Source organism: Salvelinus fontinalis, chromosome 3 (assembly GCF_029448725.1).
Source record: "Salvelinus fontinalis isolate EN_2023a chromosome 3, ASM2944872v1, whole genome shotgun sequence".
Classification (NCBI taxonomy): domain Eukaryota; kingdom Metazoa; phylum Chordata; class Actinopteri; order Salmoniformes; family Salmonidae; genus Salvelinus; species Salvelinus fontinalis.
This window is the reverse complement of record NC_074667.1, coordinates 9,400,938-9,421,451: the sequence shown is the minus strand read 5'-3', so window position 1 is coordinate 9,421,451 and position 20,514 is coordinate 9,400,938. Positions and strand designations below refer to the sequence as shown.

At 44.1% G+C, this 20,514-nt stretch overlaps 1 protein-coding gene across 1 annotated transcript; it reads left to right on the top strand.

Annotated features, from left to right (window-relative positions):
• Positions 1–1,138: 1,138 nt before the first annotated feature.
• LOC129838184 (caspase recruitment domain-containing protein 14-like) lies at positions 1,139–17,536 on the top strand. Its single transcript, XM_055904981.1, has 20 exons — positions 1,139–2,440; positions 6,585–6,722; positions 7,024–7,349; positions 7,955–8,113; positions 8,298–8,417; positions 8,569–8,694; positions 9,263–9,343; positions 9,445–9,558; positions 9,695–9,798; positions 10,572–10,630; positions 10,978–11,041; positions 11,392–11,599; positions 11,765–11,891; positions 12,658–12,892; positions 13,394–13,457; positions 13,702–13,807; positions 14,191–14,355; positions 14,913–15,031; positions 15,259–15,377; positions 15,602–17,536. Exons 1-20 carry the CDS (start codon positions 2,224–2,226, stop codon positions 15,807–15,809), a joined length of 2,859 nt encoding a protein of 952 aa, XP_055760956.1. The 5' UTR covers positions 1,139–2,223; the 3' UTR covers positions 15,810–17,536.
• The last annotated feature ends 2,978 nt before the right edge of the window (positions 17,537–20,514 follow it).

The window sequence follows — 20,514 nt, the reverse complement described above, 5'->3', positions numbered from 1 at the left end:
CAGCTATGCCATCTCCATAGACAAACATTGGCAGTAGAATGACCTTACTGAAGAGCTCAGTGACTTTCAACGTGGCACCGTCATAGGATGCCACCTTTCCAACAAATCAGTTTGTCAAATTTCTGCCCTGGTCAACTGTAAGTGGTGTAATTGTGAAGTGGAAGTGGAAACGTCTAGAAGCAACAACGGCTCAGCCGCGAAGTGATAGGCCACACAAACTCACAGAACAGTACCGAAGTGCGTATCGTGTAAAAATCGCCTGTCCTCGGTTGCAACACTCACTACCAAGTTCCAAACTGCCTCTGGAAGCAACATCAGGAAGCTTCATAAAATAGGTTTCCTTGGCCGAGCAGCAGTTTTTCATGGTTCGGGCTAGGCCCCTTAGTTCCAGTGAAGGGAAATCTTAACGCTACAGCATACAATGACATTCTAAACGATTCTGTGCTTCCAACTTTGTGGCAACAGTTTGGGGAAGGCCCTTTCCTGTTTCAGCATGACAATGTCCACGTGCACAAAGCTAGGTCCTTACAGAAATGGTTTGTCGAGATAGATGTGGAAAAACTTGACTGGCCTGCACATAGCCCTGACCTCAACCCCATCGGACACCTTGGAGATGTACCCATTAGATCAGTGCTCCACCTCACTATTGCGAAAGCTTTCCCAGAAGAGTGGAGGCTGTTATAGCAGTAAAGGGGGAACCAACTCAATATTAATGCCCATGATTTCGGAATGAGATGGTCGACGAGTAGGTGTCCACATACCTTTGGTCATGTATTGTAAGTTCCAACCACAGCGTTTTTATATTCACTTTCCAAAGGAATAACCCAATGGCCCTAGGGATGTTACCAGGAACAAGCTTCATGTTTTTTGTTTGTTTATTTTTTAGGCTATAGTCCATCAGTAATAATCCAAATGAGTTATTTTTTGATTGGTTGGTTAGTAACTGTGTACGATTAGTCGGTTTAGTTGTCCTCCTCGCCCATGCGCTGTCATTGGCGGGAGGAGCGCTGCTCGCACGAGTTGGGTAGTCATGGTGATTATACATAGGCTACACTTGCAACTCCAAAGAAATGGTAAATGGTTTTGTACATATTATAAGAAGTCATTTTACGCTTTAAGTAGGCCTGTGTGTATTTTTGCTTTAAATATATGCGTGTGAATTGTACTCAATTCCTGAAATCCCTCATGGTTATTCAATAATATCTCTGTGTATTCCTGTTTATCAGTATTTCCTCCATGCATTTGCCAGTTTTGTAGCCAACTTGAATACATGCTATCGTGTACCGACCAAAGTCAAATAAGATGTAGCCTATCCTTTGTATCTAGCGTTTTGTTATTATAGACAAACGTTGGCATTGTGTTAGTTTACTAGGCTACATGTGGTAATAACAGTCACATATGGTAACAACACAATACCAAGCATGTATACAGGTGGTACATTTCCAGTGAATATCCCCTCTCTTGATCTATTGTTGATGTTGTCCCCCAAGATAAAATCTTGTCAGTTTGTTTAGTCACACGCAATATCTCACGGCACTGAAGAAGATACTATTTGACGAAACTTGGGTGAACTATGCGTCTTGCTAGAGATCCGGCATTTACAAAATGACACTGGCGGCCCAAGGCGGGAGCTATAGAAATTGGCATGAATTAAAGAATGAATGAATGAATGTGAGGTTAATTCTGTAACTTTATGACAGTGGTTGTGAATCATAAAGATACAGAAGTATTCATTCATTCATTCATGTGACGTGGCCCCATTCAACAAATATGTCTTCAGTAATAAAGAGCATGGAGGAAGGCAAGTAGCTTTGCGTTGTAGCTGCCGATATTGAATCAGTGCCATGTAGTGCAAACAAAAGGTACAATAGGCCTACATCAGTGAAGCACAGGAGGTAAGGCACAATATGATGTTTACTGTGAAGTGTACACATCTTCAGGTTATTGTGTGCATGCATGGGCTCGGCGTGGGCACTGATTCACTGGGGTGTATGTTTCTTGTCTTTCAGGTTATCTCGCACACACACACACCCTAGCATGCATTGACGCCTACACCAGCCGGGCGTGGAGTCCCTGTGTCTCTGACAGTTAGCTTTTTTCCCCAGCATATCGGACAGTGATAATACTAGGTGTGTGTGATTAAGTGTGTGTGTCTTCGGTGACTGCGTCTGCCTGCGACACTCACTCGAAGTGTGTCGCCTCACACACACGCCGGCACTCACCATGGCAGCGGAATGTGTTCCGGAGGGGCCCCCCGACCTTAAGGAGATGGGTGAGGAAGATGTGTGGGAGCTGATCAACGACAACCGTCATCGTATCTCCCTGGGTGTGAAACCATGTATGTTGATCCCCTACCTGCGCCAGGCCAGGGTCCTCACAGAGATGGATGAAGATGAGATCCTCTCCTGCCTCAAGCTCAACAACAGCTCCATGAGGACCAGTAAGACATCTATTCGTTTCTATGATTTCCTATTGTATTACTTTAGATTTTCTTCTGTTGAATGCTTTCTGTATTTTTTTTCTATTCTGTTTAATTCTATTCCATTCTATCAGTGTTGATTTTTTTTTCACTTGGTTTTGTTTATACATTTCTTTGGAGGAGTAAGTAGAGCCAGAACGGCCCGTATGGGCAGGAGCCTATGTCCTGTTTCTGTAGCATGAGGGAGCCTGATGTACAAGTACACCCCCTGGGCAGGACACTAGTGGCACAGGGCCTTACCAGCAATCCATCTCCTTAATGCTGAGTCCCAAGCAGTGAGGCATCAGGTCCCATATGTAGAGTCTTTGGTATGAATTGACCAGGAACCGACCATCCAACCTTGCAATCTCAAGGTGGACACTTTAACCACAAGGCCACTGTATAGGGTGTCCACCTACTATGCCCAGCTTTGGTGAGGAACTTTTACTTCCTTATGTTATAAAATACATTTTACCAAGACAAATATGATTATTTATGTTCTGAATCATTCTTTCTCTAACATGTCATTAGCATAACATTTTTTTTTTTTTTAAGTTGGATTTCGTAACCTAATACATCCGTTAGTAAGCACCGAGCTCTGTTGACATAGCGGTGCAGGTTTGTAACAACCATTGAGGATTTTACATTTTGCGGTCGTCATCTTCAAAGTTGTTTCCGCGGGTCGGAAAAAGTAAAATTAGCATAACACAAGCTGAATTAAATGTAAAAGGATTTGAAAATAAAAATCTTTGTATACGCTCAGTGTTCCGTTGACATTTCACAAGGATACGCATGTTTGTTTTTTTTATCTTCGTGAAAGGACAGTAATTTCGAATTAATATGAAAAGTGTATACAAAAATACTATAGTACATGTCATGTCTCAAAATCGATATCCATCTTATCTATTGTTTTATTTGCTGCAGATTTAAGGAGAAAGGTGACGAGTGAACCTGTCAGGTAGCCAGTACCCTTAATTCTTGCACAGAATCCAGTTTAGCTGACATGATGCAATTTTCCAGATTTTGACCACTTTTTTTCTGGCCTCCATTGATTTAGTCATCCTAACTCTGGCCATCCTACAAGGGAAAAACTCCAATAACGTTTAAACGGATTGTGTAAATGTTAGAGGTCGACCGATTAGGATTTTTCAACGACGATACCGATTATTGGATGCCGATACCGATTAATCGGCCGATTTCTTTTATTTATTTTTAATAATGACAATTACAACAATACTGAATTAACACTTATTTTAACTTAATATATACATCAATAAAATCAATTTAGCATCAAATAAATAATGAAACATGTTCAATTTGGTTTAAATAATGCAAAAACAAAGTGTTGGAGAAGAAAGTAAAAGGGCAATATGTGCCATGTAAGAAAGTGTCACGAATCCCGCCAAAAAAAGTGCCTCTTCATGTTCGGGCGGCGCTCGGGGGTCGTCGTCGCCGGCCTACTAGCTGCCACCGATCCCCTTTTCTGTTTCATTTAGTTTTGTCTGATTTGTTGCACCTGTTTCGTGTTTAGGTTTGGTTGTGGGCTATTTAAACCCAGTTGGCCCGCTGGCTTTTGTGCAGGCTTGTTTTTCTGTTTGTGGTGTTCGTTTATTCTTGTGGTGTCTGTTCCTGCTCAGTTTCGTCCTGTTTGTTGGACTGGGACTTTACGCGCCCTTGTGTGTGTGGCGTGATCGTCTCTCTGGTTATTTGGAACATTAAAAATCCACATCTTTTGGAACTACCCTGCTCTCTGCGCCTGACTCCTTCACTCACGACTTTTGAAGTCCTGACAGAAAGCTAACGTTTAAGTTCCTTGCTTAGAACATGAGAACATATGAAAGCTGGTGGTTCCTTTTAACATGAGTCTTCAATATTCCCAGGTAAGAAGTTTTAGGTTGTAGTTATTATAGGAATTATAGGACTATTTCTCTCTATACGATTTGTATTTCATATACCTTTGACTATTGGATGTTCTTATAGGCACTTTAGTATTGCCAGTGTAACAGTACAGCTTCCATCCCTCTCCTCGCCGCTACCTGGGCTCGAACCAGGAACACATCGACAACAGCCACCCTCGAAGCAGCGTTACCCATGCAGAGCAAGGGGAACAACTACTCCAAGTCTCAGAGCGAGTGACGTTTGAAACGCTATTAGCGCGCACCCCGCTAACTAGCTAGCCATTTCACATCGGTTACACCAGCCTAATCTCGGGAGTTGATAGGCTTGAAGTCATAAACAGTGCAATGCTTGAAGCATTGCGAAGAGCTGCTGGCAAAACGCACAAAAGTGCTGTTTGAATGAATGCTTACGAGCTTGCTGGTGCCTACCATCGCTCAGTCAGACTGCTCTATCAAATCATAGACTTAATTATAACATAATAACACACAGAAATACGAGCCTTAATATGGTTGAATCCGGAAACTATCATCTCGAAAACGAAACGTTTATTCTTTCAGTGAAATACGGAACCGTTCCGTATTTTATCTAACGGGTGGCATCCATAAGTCTAAATATTCCTGTTACATTGCACAACCTTCAATGTTATGTCATAATTACGTAAAATTCTGGCAAATTAGTTCGCAATTACATTTTACATTTACATTTACATTTTAGTCATTTAGCAGACGCTCTTATCCAGAGCGACTTACAGTAGAGTGCATACATTTTATTACATACATTTTATTACATTTTTTTACATACTGAGACAAGGATATCCCTACCGGCCAAACCCTCCCTAACCCGGACGACGCTATGCCAATTGTGCATCGCCCCACGGACCTCCCGGTTGCGGCCGGCTGCGACAGAGCCTGGACAGAGCCTGGGCGTGAACCCAGAGACTCTGGTGGTAGACCACTGCGCGTGAACCCAGAGACTCTGCCCTAGACCACTGCGCCACCCGGGAGATGAGCCCAATGAGCCAGGCGGCCCAACCTGTTGCATATACCCTGACTCTGTGACACAAGTGACACAATTTCACATAGTTAATATTGCCTGCTAACCTGGATTTCTTTTAGCTAAATATGCAGGTTTAAAAATATATACTTCTGTGTATTGATTTTAAGAAAGGCATTGATGTTTATGGTTAGGTACACGTTGGAGCAACGACAGTCCTTTTTCGCGAATGCGCACTACATCGATTATATGCAACGCAGGACACGCTAGATAAACTAGTAATATCATCAACCAAGTGTAGTTATAACTAGTGCTTATGATTGATTGATTGATTGTTTTTTATAAGATAAGTTTAATGCTAGCTAGCAACTTACCTTGGCTTCTTACTGCATTCGCGTAACACCGTTCCTCGTGAGGCAGGTGGTTAGAGCGTTGGACTAGTTAACCGTAAGTTTGCAAGATTGAATCCCTGAGCTGACAAGGTAAAAATCTGTCGTTCTGCCCCTGAACAAGGCAGTTAACCCACCGTTTCTAGGCCGTCATTGAAAATAAGAATGTGTTCTTAACTGACTTGCCTAGTTAAATAAAGGTGTAAAAAAAAAAAAAAAAAAAAAAATGATTTCCGATTATTATTAAAACTTGAAATCGGCCCTAATTAATCGGCCATTACGATTTATTGGTCGACCTCTAGTATTCTAGTATTCAGAGGGTGACTGGGCAAGACAACAGATTTGGTACAAACAGGTGCACTGGTTTGTGTTAAGAACTGCACCCCGCTGGGTTTTTCACGTTCAACAGTTCCCTGTGTGTATCAAGAATTGTCCACCACCCAAAGGACATCCAGCCAACTTGACACAACTGTGGGAAGCATTGGAGTCAACATGGGCCAGCATCCCTGTCGAACGCTTTTGACACCTCAATTTGTCAGGGCATGGACTCTAGAAGACAAAAAGAGGGTGCAACGCAATATTAGGTGTTCCTAATGTTTTGTACACTCAGTGTATATCTACGCACTTGAGCATGTCTTATAACTGGTAATGAAAATTAGTTATGCGATTCATAAATGTTTATAACTCAACATGTCCATATTTTGATATTGTCTGTCCCTATAAAACTACTAAATTAATAAGGAAATACAACAGTCAATTTTTATGAAAAAGTCCATAAAACAGTCCATCTTCGTGTTTGATTTATGTTGTGCACTTTGTCCTATTTAACCCTTTGTCTTCTTTAGGTCACATGCTGGACCTCCTGCGTATCCAGGGGAGGAACGGTGCAATGGCCCTGCTGGAGAGCCTGATGATCCACTACCCCACCATCTACACCCAGGTCACAGGCCGCAAGCCCAGCACCGAGCCCTCTGGCTTCAGTGGTGAGTAGCACGCAACACATGACCTGTTTCCCATATGGCTCACTAAGGCCATGTGTTATGGAGAGGGGCGGGTTACCTTGTGTGAAGAATGATGGCTCTTTTTTTAATTTGTCCTGTCTGCTTGAAAACCAGTACAATGTGTTCATTCTATTCATCAGTAAACCGTATTCTAAATTTAAAGTATTCATATAATCCCCATTGGAGTAAATCATATTTGGTGGGAAATTATACATAGTCCAATCAGTTGTCCTGGGTTAGCAGAAGGCTGTAGTGTGTCCATCCTAATCTGATTTCCTCCCAGGCCTGATTAAGTACTCGGACTTGACGGAGTACCTGGTCAAAGCCTTGACAGGGATGCAGAAGGAGCTGAAGGAGGCTCGGCAGGAGGCCAGTCAGCTGGGGTCACGTTGCACCTCCCTGGAGGCGCAGCTAGGTCAGACTCTGGAGCGGCAGGAGGAGTCTCGCCGTCTTAAGGCCGACCACGGCCGCATGAGGAAGCACTTGGCTGCCGCGCACCACGACATCTTGAAGCTGAAGGACGAGAAGTGTGGCCTGTATGCGCGGTACACGGCCGCCATCGAGGAGAGGTCGGCCGCCAACATCCACTGTAGCGACCTCAACCTGCAGGTCAGGGTAAAAGGGTTAGCTGTGTGATATTCCGTAGTGGTGTTGACTGCGCTGCGTTACATGAAGTGATAAATTACGGTATTTACCGGGTTGACCAAAAGTATGGTAAAGTTGATTGAATTAATAACAGCATTATTTTGGTGAAGAAACGTGTTAAAGCTCCTTCGGCATCCCTGTCCACATTGTACATTTTGTTGTATTTGTCTGTTACTCAAAATACATTCAATTCAAAAAGCTGGAATCCTTAATGGTGAAAGAGCCACGTCCGTTTGCGATATTACAACAACAAAGAAGTTACTGCAAACAACAAACAACGCCCCCCCCCCCCCCCCCCCCCCCTCTGACATCATTGCATATGTACCACACTTTTTAAAAATGTATTACACGATGCTCCCCAGCTCTGTTTCGTCAACAAAACAATAACAATAGCCATGGGGCGGACAGTGGCGCTGTTTCCCCTACTGCGGATTCCATCTTTAAGAGATACATTTCATTCACTGTAAGAAACAACAAGGGACAACAGAAAACATGTTGAAGCAACTGTGGTCAAATACTGCGGTCACAGTGTTTGTGACAGTAGTCTTCTGTTTTTCTATGATGGGCAGGTATATCAGCTTCAGTTTGAGCTGCGCAAAGCCCAGACAGAGACGGACATTGAGAGGCAGCGCTCGCCCAAGTGCCCCAACCCCAGCGAGACGCAACAACTGCAGGACGAGATTAGCGCTCTGCGCAGGCAGCTACTGGTGGCCGAGAAATTCACCCCGGTGAGTGAGGACACAAGCTCAGACTTGTACAAAGAAACTAGAATTTCTCAGACACACTGGTGGTTCTGACAATTATCACTTCCTCTTGTCTTTCTGTTTCTCTCACTATCCCTCTACCCTTTGTTTTTCTCAAATGTTCTATCCCCCATTCTCTGTATCCCTACACCTCCCTCTCTCTCTCCAGGCGCGTGATGGTATCCTGGCCCAAGACCTGGTTGAGGCGAGGGATGGCCATATGCAGCTTGCTGAGCAGCTCAGGTGCTACAGAGAGGAGAATGAGCAGCTGACCCGCGAGAGGCGGGAGGTGTGTGTGTCCAGGAGATTGTGAACAACCCTTTTGAGTTGGTCATTTTATTCAACAGCAAATATCTGAGGAATGGCAATAAGCTTTGTGTTGCCCAGTACATTTTAGAGTGTCCAAACTCTAAATACTGTGTGGGCGTGTTTGCTCTTAGATGGTGGAACATAAGGAGTGTCTGGCGCTGCAGGTTGAGAAGTTGTCTCTGGACTGTGAGATGTACAAGCAGAAGGGTACTGTCAAACAGAGCCAACTGAGGGAGCTACAGGCAGAGAGAGACCACGTAAGGAGCTATTACCTTATGGCATCATTGCTCATCCTGAAATCAATTATTGGAATGCCATACCTGTCTGTGTGTCCGCCTGCCTGTCAGTCTGTCTGCCTATATCCACCTATTTGCATACTGACCTGCCTGCATGTCTGTCTTTGCTTGTCACTCCACATACACTGAGCGTACAAAACATTAGGAACACCTGCTCTTTCCATGACATACACTGAGCAAGTGAATCCAGGTAAAAGCTATCCCTTGTTGAGGTCACTTGTTAACCGGTCTCCTCCCCTTCATCTACACCGATTAAAGTGGATTTAAAGAAGGTTTTTGACGCCTTGAGACAACGGAGACATGCGTGTGTGTGCCATTCGGAGGGTGAATGGGAAAGACAAAAGATTTCAGTGCCTTTGAACAGAGTGTGGTAGTAGGTGCCAGGAGCAAAGGTTTGTGTCAAGAACTGCAACACTGCTGGGGGGGATGCAACTCAATATCAGGAAGGTGTCCTTAATGTTTTGAGCACTTCATTGTATGCATGTCTGTCTAATTGCCGCCCTATCTGTCTGTCTGTCCATCCCTCCAGGCGTGCCTGTCCAGGGGCAAGGCCCAGGCCCAGATAGCCAGGAGCCTGGCTGAGAAGGACACGCTGCGCAGCGCACACACTGTATACATACGCACACACAAATCCACATTGGATACACACATTAACATACAGAGCAGATTCTAAATGAGATACTAACGGCTAACGTGTCTGTCTGTCTCCAGGAATGGAAGTTTAGCTGGGAGAGCCAGGGCTCCAGCAGTGACAGCCTCCCCTCCAGCCCCTCACCTCGTCCCCGCCTCCGCCGCATGCATGCAATTTGCCCCGATTCCATGAAGGTGTGTGTGCATGCAGGACACAGGATTTGCATGCAGGATTTAAATCAGTCATGTCAGCTGTTTATATCATCTGATTTGTCTTTAATGATTTGCATCATAAACTTGACTTCTGGTAATTGTGTTTGTCTGTGTGTAGAGTAACGATATCACTCCAAGTAGTGTCCCGTCCCAAAACGTGGAGCCTCCATGCCCAGACTCACTGCGGAGACAAGAAAAGACCCTATGGTACAATCGAGACAGGTAAGGTGTGTGTGTTTTAGACTCTGTATATGTTTAAGACACAGTCTGACTCCTCATTCAGAACCGGTTGGACACTTACACACTAGTACAGTTGACATGCTTCCTTCTATATTCTGAGTGATGTCCAAAGTCCGCTTTTTTACCAGGAAGGCCATGTGTTTACTCTGTGTTGCCGGGAAGAGCTTCATTTCAAGGCTTTTTTCCCCCCAGCGTCCTTAGCCCTTCTTTCTGTTCTAGTAAGATTAGATCATTTCATTATAAAGGTAGATTTGATCTTCCTATAAACTATGTGGGGTCTCTGTCTGTGTCCCAAATGGCATTCTATTCCCAATATAGTGCAGTAGTTTTGACCAGAGCCAAATGGGTCCTGGTCAAAAGTAGTGCACTGTATAGGGATTAGGGTGCCATTGGAAACGCACCCTTTGTGGTCATATTTGATCGAGGATTCAGGTGTTATTTTTTGAACTAATTATAGGTTGTTTTCACAGATGAACGGCTGCCCGTGTTCATGTTTGTTGTCGTAGTTTTGTGTTTACAGTCTGTCCAAGTGCCATGATGGCAATTCTGGATTTCTGCAGTCCAACTCACCCAACCAGTTTATATGTCGCAGCATACATGATACCTAGAGAGGGAGGGAAGGAGAGGTTCGAGAGAGAGAGAGAGAGAGAGAGAGAGAGAGAGAGAGAGAGAGAGAGAGAGAGAGAGAGAGAGAGAGAGAAAATAAGAACACAGCATTTTTGGAAACAAGTGTTATTCCCTCTTCTTGTCCCTAGCTCGGAGACGGCTGAATGTGACGTCTTACTTGACAATGACTTTGTGTTCATCCCCAGTGGTACGTAACTGAATGAACTCTAACCTTTAACAACCTCTCACCTTACTGGGACTTAACAGCTTCTGTGTGTGTGCGTGTGCACTTTCAAGTGTGTTTGTGTGTGTGCATTTGTGTGCTTACATACATGGGTATAAGCGTGTGCTTGCGTGTTTGTTTTTGAGGGGAACACCCAGATGAGACTTCCTGAAAACAAATGGATATGTTTTGGTTGGCCACTTACCGAGACGAAATTAGCCTTGGGTGAAGTTTGGATCCTGGCCTGGTAGCCTAGGTAACACATTAACTGTCGGGCGTTCTCTCTGTGTACACATTCTTGAACAGTCTCTTTTGTTTTATTCGATTTACAGGCAATGAGGTTGAGCAATCTGTTATGTCACCCACACCTTCCTGCCAAAGCAACAACAGTGATGGGTGAGGAACTTGAATTTACCTTGATAGTACTGAAATCTATGGGATGTGCTCACTCACATTCCCTACCTTGAATTGTTGCTGATGAGTGGAGGGAAGGCTGAAGCAAGCATACCTACAGAGGAAGAAAGCCAAAAAGCCTACATATTGCAAGAAGATTTGATTTGCTCCTCAAAGTACCTTACGTACATCGTATGCATTTAACAATCATCTTGGTTAACCCGAAACTAAAATCACACGCATTTTGGTCAGATGCTCGATTGTTTATGAACTTTCCGTAGTCTGTCCAGGATAGATTAATGTGACAATGAAATACTCTCATCTCCTCTCCATCTCAACCCATGTCTCTTCAGGGCATCAGCACCCCCGTTCCTGCTGCGCTCCCGGCCCCGGGCCATGCGCATCACGGGCCGAGTCCTGACCATCTCCTTCCAGGGGGAGGCGCTGCTGAGCCAGCTGCAGGTGGTGGGGGGTAACAAGACGGGCGTGTTCGTCCACCAGGTCACCGAGGGCTCCGCCGCCAACACAGTGGGCATTAGTTCGGGGGCACAAATACTGGAGGTGTGTGTGTTTGTGTCTGTGTCTCCACAACTCCAGTCTCCTATCTAGCACGCACCTGACAGATCGATTCATGGCAGCCATTTTGTGTCATAACTCCCCGCTCTTCTTTATAGTTTCTGTGAAGGCACTATAATTCTAATGGGTGTTTGTGCTACTGGGTTCCAGGTGAAGTATGAGCAGGCCCAGCAGGCTCTAAGGATGGTTCTGGAGGACTCCACCCTGGAAGAAGCCATGTGGGCTCTGGGGCAGGTCCAAGGCTTCTGCCACCTCTCCCTGAGGCCCAACCAAGATGGTAAGACCCTGGCCCTGTTAAAATGATATGAATATGTTATTATTACGTTCAAATACAGTCTGGTTCAAATAATTTATACGTCATCACATTCAAATACCCTGCCCAGTGCAAATACTTGTAAAATGCATCCTTTCTTTCTCCCTTGCTTGACGTTATCCTTCTGATGTGACAGAATTGTATAAGCAAGGAGGTTCTTCAAAATGTTAACGTGACTTTAATGGAGTGTCAAATCGCCCAGATCAGGCACTAGAGAGAGAAAAAATGTGTTCTTAGCTGATTAGAAAAAAAAAGGTTGTTTGACTAGTGTGTGTCTCTGGATCTCGTCACAAAAGTGCCTCATTCTCATGATTTAGGTTGACTGTTTGTTTTGAGGTAACATCGCGACATAGGGGTGAAAAACAGAGTGACATGCTGGGGACACTTAACCCATGACAACTTCAAAGTAGTCCATTTCAGCACCTGGCTAATATTCACAACAACAAAAAAGAGTGCTCTCTTTTTTACTCACTGGAAAGCTATTGGCATGCTACGATAGCGTTGCATAAGTCCCGTTCTCTGTGTAATGTGTATCACCAAGAATAATCACATGAAACAGGTGAAGTTATGCTTCCACTTGATATTTCCTAAATATGCTATTTTAATGTTTCTGCATTCATGTCGGTTGGCCGTGCGTGTGTATATATCACACCTGTAACATTGGTGCCGTGACCCAAATCTGTCACAGTCATAATCCTCTATGGTTCCTCCCCTTTTCTCTCTCTCTCAGCCTATGAGAAGCTCCTGCTGCAGAATGGCGAGGCCATATCAGGGGACTCCTTCTACGTGCGCGTCAACATATCGTTACCCGGGGGCTCGCAGGACGCTCTGACCGTTTCCTGTAACGACATCCTCCACGTCACATGCACCCTCCCAGCGGGCGCTGACCGCTCCTGGAGGGCCAGCCACGTCCACCCTTGCCAACTGCTGGACCTCAAGACGGGCAACTTGCCCAACTACTACAGGTAGTAAGCCCAGTACCCACCGTGGGGGATTGAATTGTTGACATGGAATATTTCTAGCCCAGCCTGGTTCCAGATCTGTTTGTGCATTCTTACCAACTCCTATGAGCACTATAGTACAGACAGATCTGGGACTAGGCTATATCTATCCCCCTTGGAGAACTAACATCTACTACATCTAATCTATGTTTGATACAATGACGTAAGAATACAATAAGAATTACTGTAGGATTTGAATTGGCCAATACATAAATGACATACTGATCAGAATTACTGTAGGATTTGAATTGGCCAATACATAAATTACATACTGATTAGAATTACTGTAGGATTTGAATTGGCCAATACATAAATGACATACTGATCAGAATTACTGTAGGATTTGAATTGGCCAATACATAAATGACATACTGATCAGAATTACTGTAGGATTTGAATTGGCCAATACATAAATGACACACTGTATAGATTATATTAGTGAAGATGTGTTCGTTGTCATTGCAGAGCCCAACGCCTGCTGATCAGAGCTATCGAGGACATGAGCATTCAACCCATGGCACTTAGAAAGGTAACATCATTCACTAGTTTCATCGTTTGCAGAACTACTCTGACCAAAATCCAACTTGCTTTAGGGTTCTGAGTTACAGTCAAGTGACACTCCTTTCCTGCGAATGTGTTCCAAAAATGTTTATTTTTGACGTTTCTAGAATGTGTTAACCGAATATTCACAAAGAAAATGTTGTGGTCATGTGAATATTCCTCCGAACCGCTGTCAAACGTTCGGGTTAACACGTTGTCGGCTGGGTCCTCAGGCCCGGGACAAGCAGAAGACTGTGAGGATCGTCAGTACGGGGAGACAGGGGAGGAATCCTCTGTGGGTCTGTGTAGAAGACAGCAAGGACAAGAGCACTGGGCCAGGTATATATCAGATACAGTCAAAGCTGGATAGGAAGTCATTTTTGTACACAAGAATATACAAGACATAACAGAGCCAGAACCATAAAGGCCATATCATAAGACTTTCCTCCATGTTGGAGCCAAAACATTCCATTGAAATGTCAACATGGCACCCATTGAAGTTCTGCATCAAACCAAGTTTGCTAAACTGTGGATAAACATTGCTAAAGCAGTTTGGATTAACTCCAGCCCTATGATATTACCATACCTATTAGGGCTGGGACGATACGGGTATCGCGGCAAGTATTGTGTTACTGGTATCGTCACAGCTCATATACCTGTAATAATTTCGCCTTGGTTATTGACCTGAACCCGGTGTGTCCTAATATTGTCCTCTGCTCTAGGGGAAGCCTCTGCGCCCAGAGGCTGTTTGTCCCTCATGCCCTACACCCTGGTCACGGCCCACTACCCACCCGTCTGTCGTCCGGTCCTCCTGCTACCCACAATCCTCGGCCGTGTCCTGAATCAGAAACTTTCCAAGTGGCAGGGCTTTCAGTTGTGTGAGCCAGGTTAGGGAGGAGCTATCGTTTTGTCTTTTTCTGATGTTCTCTCTCTTTTCTTTCTTTCATCCATCACCTGCCCAATGCCCAGAGCGGAATTCCAATGAGATGATCTAATATTTGCACTGTAGCGGAAGGTGATGTTAATGAAGATGCAAAAGTTTGTTTTCCTCGCACCTGCTGTCTCCCCTTATCCTATACCCATCTCTCCCCCTCCCTCCCTCCCTCCCTCCCTCCCTCCCTCCCTCCCTCCCTCCCTCCCTCCCTCCCTCCCTCCCTCCCTCCCTCCCTCCCTCCCCCCTCACTCCCTCCCTCCCTCCCTCCCCCTATCCCTCCCTCCCCCTATCCCTCCCTCCCTCCCTCTCCCCCTCCCTCCCTCCCTCCCTCCCCCTATCCCTCCCTCCCTCCCTCTCCCCCTCCCTCCCTCCCTCTCCCCCTCCCTCCCTCCCTCCCTCTCTCCCTCCCTCCCCCTATCCCTCCCTCCCTCCCCCTATCCCTCCCTCCCTCCCTCTCTCTCCCTCCCTCCCCCTATCCCTCCCTCTCTCCCTCCCTCCCCCTATCCCCAGAGTTATTGAGTTCCAGCGAGCACGCTGCCAGGCTGCAGAGGTCTGAGGTGCTGGAGGAGTGTGAACAGGGGGGTCAGCGGTGTTACACCCTGCAGAGTGTTGAGAGGGTCATGAAGCAGGTGGGATAGACGAAATGACAACACCGTATTTGACATACTGATATTAGAAGAAAAAAAGAATGGTTTATGACTTACTTGAACCGTTTTCCACAAACGTCACAAAAAGAACCGATAATACCTCCCTTATTTTCAGTGGTCCTGTTATTTGATGTACCCGGTGTTCCAGAAGAATCTTTGCAGCTGCAGTATTGACCGTACCGAAACTCCTCTCCTGTCTCTACTCTCAGGGTACCCACTGTGTGCTGCCTCTAGGTCTGGACTGTGTACGCCGCCTCCACAGGGCAGAGATCTTCCCCATCATCATCTTCATCGCCCAGTCCAAGTCCAGAGCAGCACGCAAACTCAAGTAGGCCACTTTGTGACTTTTGATATGAAATATGAATGGTAGCAATATTGTTCCATTGCCCCTCCTACATGGTGTGTCTTTGTGCTTATTTATCTTGTTCTCTCTCCCTCCATCTCGCCTTCTACCCTATTTGTCTTTATCTTCGCTCTCTTTCTATCGCTCTATTCATTCATCGCTCTTGTCCCCCCCACCCCCCCCCCCTTCCTCCTCCCCCTCTCGCCCAGGTCTAAGGTGCAGAGTCAGGGCTGGTCCGAGGAGCAGCTGCTGGAGTGTTCTCGCAGCGAGGAGTCCCTGCTGGACAAGCTGCCCTGCCTCTACCGCATCGTCAGCCCTGACTCGTGGGACGACAAAACCACCCTGCTCACCACCCTGCACTCCGTCATCTTGGAGGAGCAGAAGAAGATTGTGTGGGTGGAGCCTGATTTGTGGTGATGTTAAGGCATCAGAAGCATCAATGTGAAGTTTGTTGATGAGGTACTCGTGGCCAAATTGGATGTCTTTGAATTCCATATTTGTAAAATAAGTTATTTGGAATATTTGTAAATGGATAAAACGGAGAAGAGTTCCAATAGGCATTACATACCTGAGCATTATGGGACAAGGGAAATGGATTGTGTATGAATGTGTACCTATGATAGCTACCTATACATATGAATTCTGTAATCAAGGTAGTAGTATGAGTATGAAGGTAGCATGATGAGATGTACCAGCACTTTGGTTTAACTTCATTAAGTTCTTGTTTTATCCAACCTATATTTACTTGTATTGTTTTTGGGAATAGTTTTTCAATTATCTTTATCATAAAGATATGACAGTGTTATATACTGTGTATTGTATTATATACAGGATTTCAACAAACCTGTGAAACCATAGTCGTACCCAAGTCACACCAGAAATGTAATGTAGGAATTCTAGTCAGACTATGTTGACTAACTGTCAGACAGTTTTAAAGTTTCCATACAATGAGGGATTTAATGACCTATTCTGAAGTGTGCAACTCAAAGTGGGGTTAAAGTCTAATGATAGTAGGCATTATATGGATTTAGGTTGGAACTTGTTTTTAACGCAGTGGTATTCAAAGTCTGGGTTCAGGACCCCTATTGGGGTCGCGGGGGAACTGCAGTGGGGTCGCCAAAATAAAATGTATAATAAAATAGAAAAATGAAGAGTACAGATTATTTTATTCGACAATATACAAAGGTTTTTGAGAAAGATCATTTGAAAAATGTAATTGAGTAAATGTATTTATTGATTTATTTTCATTTTGATCAAGAGATTTAATAAATTGACGGTTATTTGATTTACAGATTTGAAGGACAAATGGGGTCCTCAGAAATGTTTTGCATGCCACTTTTTTTAAAGGGTGACAAAAAAAGTAACTGATATTACATGATATGATAACTTGTATTTTACGATATATAAGATGACTGTACACAGAGCTCAGGTATCATTGACCCTTAGTCACTCACTCTAGGAATGAGAACCAAGCTCAACTTCCTGTGCACCGCTTAGGCCTACTTGATTTATGTCCAACCCCTCCCTCTCTCTTCCACCTACATCCTCTCTTTATGATCTTTCCCTGCTTTCCTAAATAACCACCAGGTGCAGTATTAGGCACTGTCCCTGAGCCAGCTGTCTAAAACCTGCTTATTGTGTTATGAGATGTATATACACGTGTTATGTCAGCTGTGCCATCATTTCTGGTACGAATGTCTATGATAATTGTCATCGTAGATGTAGGCTATGGAATGAATTAACAGATGCTGGTGGATTATATATGATAGGGCAATACTTTTTTATTTTGTGTAATTAAATGTTTTTAAGATGTGTTTGTCTTGTCATCCGATTGTTGCAAAATGTGTTTACAGGTGCATGACAATCTTTTGGACACTGAAAGGAAATGCTACTATAAAATATGTAATTATTTTGTAACTAAATACATTTGATCATATTCCTTTCGTATTTGCACATTTATGTCAAAGCAAAGTCCTCAAGACGAATATATGGTTTGGTTTCTTCCAAATGCCATTAATTTTGTTAACACTTGCAATTAATTAGCATTTAAGCTTGAAGTGAATGCAGGGACATTTTAACGGTTGATGCTCCAATGTAACCAGCAGAGGGAGCAAGATTAAAAGGTGAACGTAAGCAACCCGCAACATTTATGTTTCTCCAATTTGTCAAACATACTGTATTTTGTAAATAATGTTATAGCCTATTACTTATCCAACGTTTAGGTAAAGCAACAATTACGCTTAACGTAGGAGCGTAGATAATTAGCGTCTTTAGGAATTGTTCATAACGTTACAACCCGTGCCTGAAAACACAGGTTATTAACAAGAAAATTACTGTACCGTTATTTTAAACTAGGTCATAGCAATAGACACCAACAACATGGACGTTCATAGCAAGATTTGTATCGACATACTTTGAGTTTGGCTGAATAAAGTGTCTACAGTAGTATTTTAATGCAAATACTTCCTAATAGGTTTTATTTGGGGTGTCTTTGATTTGCCAAAATATCTATAGAGCAATGATGAAAATGAATGGAACAAGTGATATTTTTACAGACCCAAATTCTGATCTTTTTTTTCACTAATTGGTCTTTTGACCAATCAGATCAGCTATGAAAAAAATCTGATGCTGAAAGATCTGATGTGATTGGCCAAAAGACCAATTAGTGAAAAATTATCCGAACTGGGCTGCCTGTCTAAATGCAGCCTTTGAGGCCTACCGTTCACTCTTTCTCTCAATGTGGGAGAGTGGGATCTTAATTAGATTAGTAGGATCTTAATTAGATCACCCTGTTGCAGGAGAACCATCATGCAATGCAGGAAATGTAAAACTTGTATTTTAGGTTTAAAAAGTTTGTAATCTCCAGTAAGAAATGTCAGACTTGTTCTTCCCTTATGAAAAATGTAGAAACCCCTACAAAAATGTACATAAATTATTATACACATAATAATCATTTCGCTGCAGGATAATTTTCCTGCTGTAGAAAACTCTCAAATTAAGCTCTGACACCTGCAGCATAAAATTGGAAATTCATTTTTCTACCAAAATATATTAGATGTGTGCTAAATGACTTTATAATGATATAAAATAGTAAATGAAAGTATTTTACAATTAACAGACCTCATGACCACAACCTCTGGTGTATCACTCACATTTTATGGGGTTTCTCAAAATATAAACATGTGATATGACATCATACTCTTAACTTTGGAGTTGGGAATTATGAGTTTTCACCACTTTCAAATTTTGCCTCAAATTAAAACTCAACTGTCAAATGTTGGTTTGGGTTTCGGGTGCATTGACTGCATTCCTGCCTGTAAATGTCAACGGCCACACGGGGGAGACAGAAAGAAATGAATAACAGTTTGTGGGAGTGGTTGAAAGAGAAAAAAAGATGGTGAGAGAGGGAAGAAGGAAGATTAAGAGTGAGTGGGAAATAGATTTGGAGATTTCAGCACAATGTGAAAACAGCACGTCTTTCCTATCTGACGTGCATGTGGCAGACTGGGCAGTCGTTTCTCTGGCCGTATGTCAGAGTTGACTTCTCTGATATCCGTCTACTGGCAGGAAAACAGTCCTCCTTTAGCTCTTGTGGTGGTTATTGACTTGGCTGTTTATCTGTGAAGACTTCCACTGAATCAAATTCCCCACTGGAAGACGGTTTTGGCTCCACCGGGGTCCAAAATCCCCTCCGGTTGCCGAGAAACCACTCTAGTGATTTGTGTGATGTCAGAGTTTGTTAAAGACAGTGACATGCCTGCACTGTGAACGCAGCCAAGACCCTGCTATGGAGGGGAGAGGAGGAGGGGTTTGGCCACAGCCCACACACCCTATCCCCCACGCCTCTCACACACACACTGTCTACCTCGCTCACAACTACACATACACACACCATGCCTCACACACAGACACACACACATACTGTCTTCCCCCCCAACACCACTGCACCATAGGGCTACTTTAACATGCTTTGATTGTTTTCTGTCTCCACGCTAGCTTGGGAACTGGGCTGGGTTTCAGCATTGAAGATTAAAGCAATGAAGAACGGGTTTGGCAGGGGAAACTATGGTGGAGGATCAGGATTTGATGTTTAATTGATCGAGTTTGGATGTCGGAGCTGCAGGCATGTCACTTGCAATCACTCCAGATTTATTTCAGTGTGTGTGCACGCTCCCCCGTGCCTCATGTGCCTTTTCTATACTGGTTTCCTCTCATTTAGCAGTGCAGTCTATCAAAGTAAGTAGTTTCACAGCCAAGCATTGCATATTTTTGAACAAGGGAGGGAAACCGTGGCTCTAATTGAAAACAACAGCCCACTCATAACTCTGAACTCAAACTTTAAAATGTGCTCTTCACTTCAGTCATTACAAACCGAAACGCATCGAAAACAAACGCTCTCTCATTTCAACTCTTGCCTTTCGTTTCCTTTGGTACTGTGCCATGGCTCCTGCTGCTATGTGCTGTACAAGAAATGAATGCTTGATCTTTCGCTCTCTCTCTCTCTCTCTCTGCTTCTCTCTCTCTCTCTCTCTCTCTCTCTCTCTCTCTCTCTCTCTCTCTCTCTCTCTCTCTGCCTCTCTCTCTCTCTCTCTCTCTCTCTCTCTCTCTCTCTCTCTCTCTCTCTGCTTCTCTCTCTCTCTCTCTCTCTCTCTCTCTCTCTCTCTCTCTCTCTCTCTCGCTCTCTCTCTACTTCTCTCTCTCGCTCTCTCTGCTTCTCGTCCTCTCTCTGTACAGGCTCACTTCTTCACATGTTTTCTCTCGCATCTACACTCAGGGTCCTGTCATTCTCTCTCTCTGTTGCTCTGTCTCTCTCTCTCTTCCTTGCTTAGTGCTGACCCACTGCTGACCTGGCATGGTGTGAAGCAAGTGACCGAGGAGTGGCAGCTCCCTCGTGTGAATCTGTCCAGAAATATGTCATACACACATTTATTCTCTCTCTCTCTCTCACACACACACACACACACACACACACACACACACACACACACACACACACACACACACACACACACACACACACACACACACACAAAAACCAGCATGGAGCTAGCCCTCATGTTCTGCCCCATCAATATTTTCTGTACACACAGTTAGATATAGAATTGGTGGTGATTTTTGGTGC

Excerpts from the sequence above, each read along its gene's own strand:
- LOC129838184 (XM_055904981.1), top strand. The coding sequence starts at position 2,224 with ATGGCAGCGGAATGTGTTCCGGAGGGGCCCCCCGACCTTAAGGAGATG. Across the intron at positions 8,695-9,262 it reads TACAGGCAGAGAGAGACCAC|GCGTGCCTGTCCAGGGGCAA; the intron begins GTAAGGAGCTAT and ends CCATCCCTCCAG. Across the intron at positions 14,356-14,912 it reads CTTTCAGTTGTGTGAGCCAG|AGTTATTGAGTTCCAGCGAG; the intron begins GTTAGGGAGGAG and ends CCCTATCCCCAG.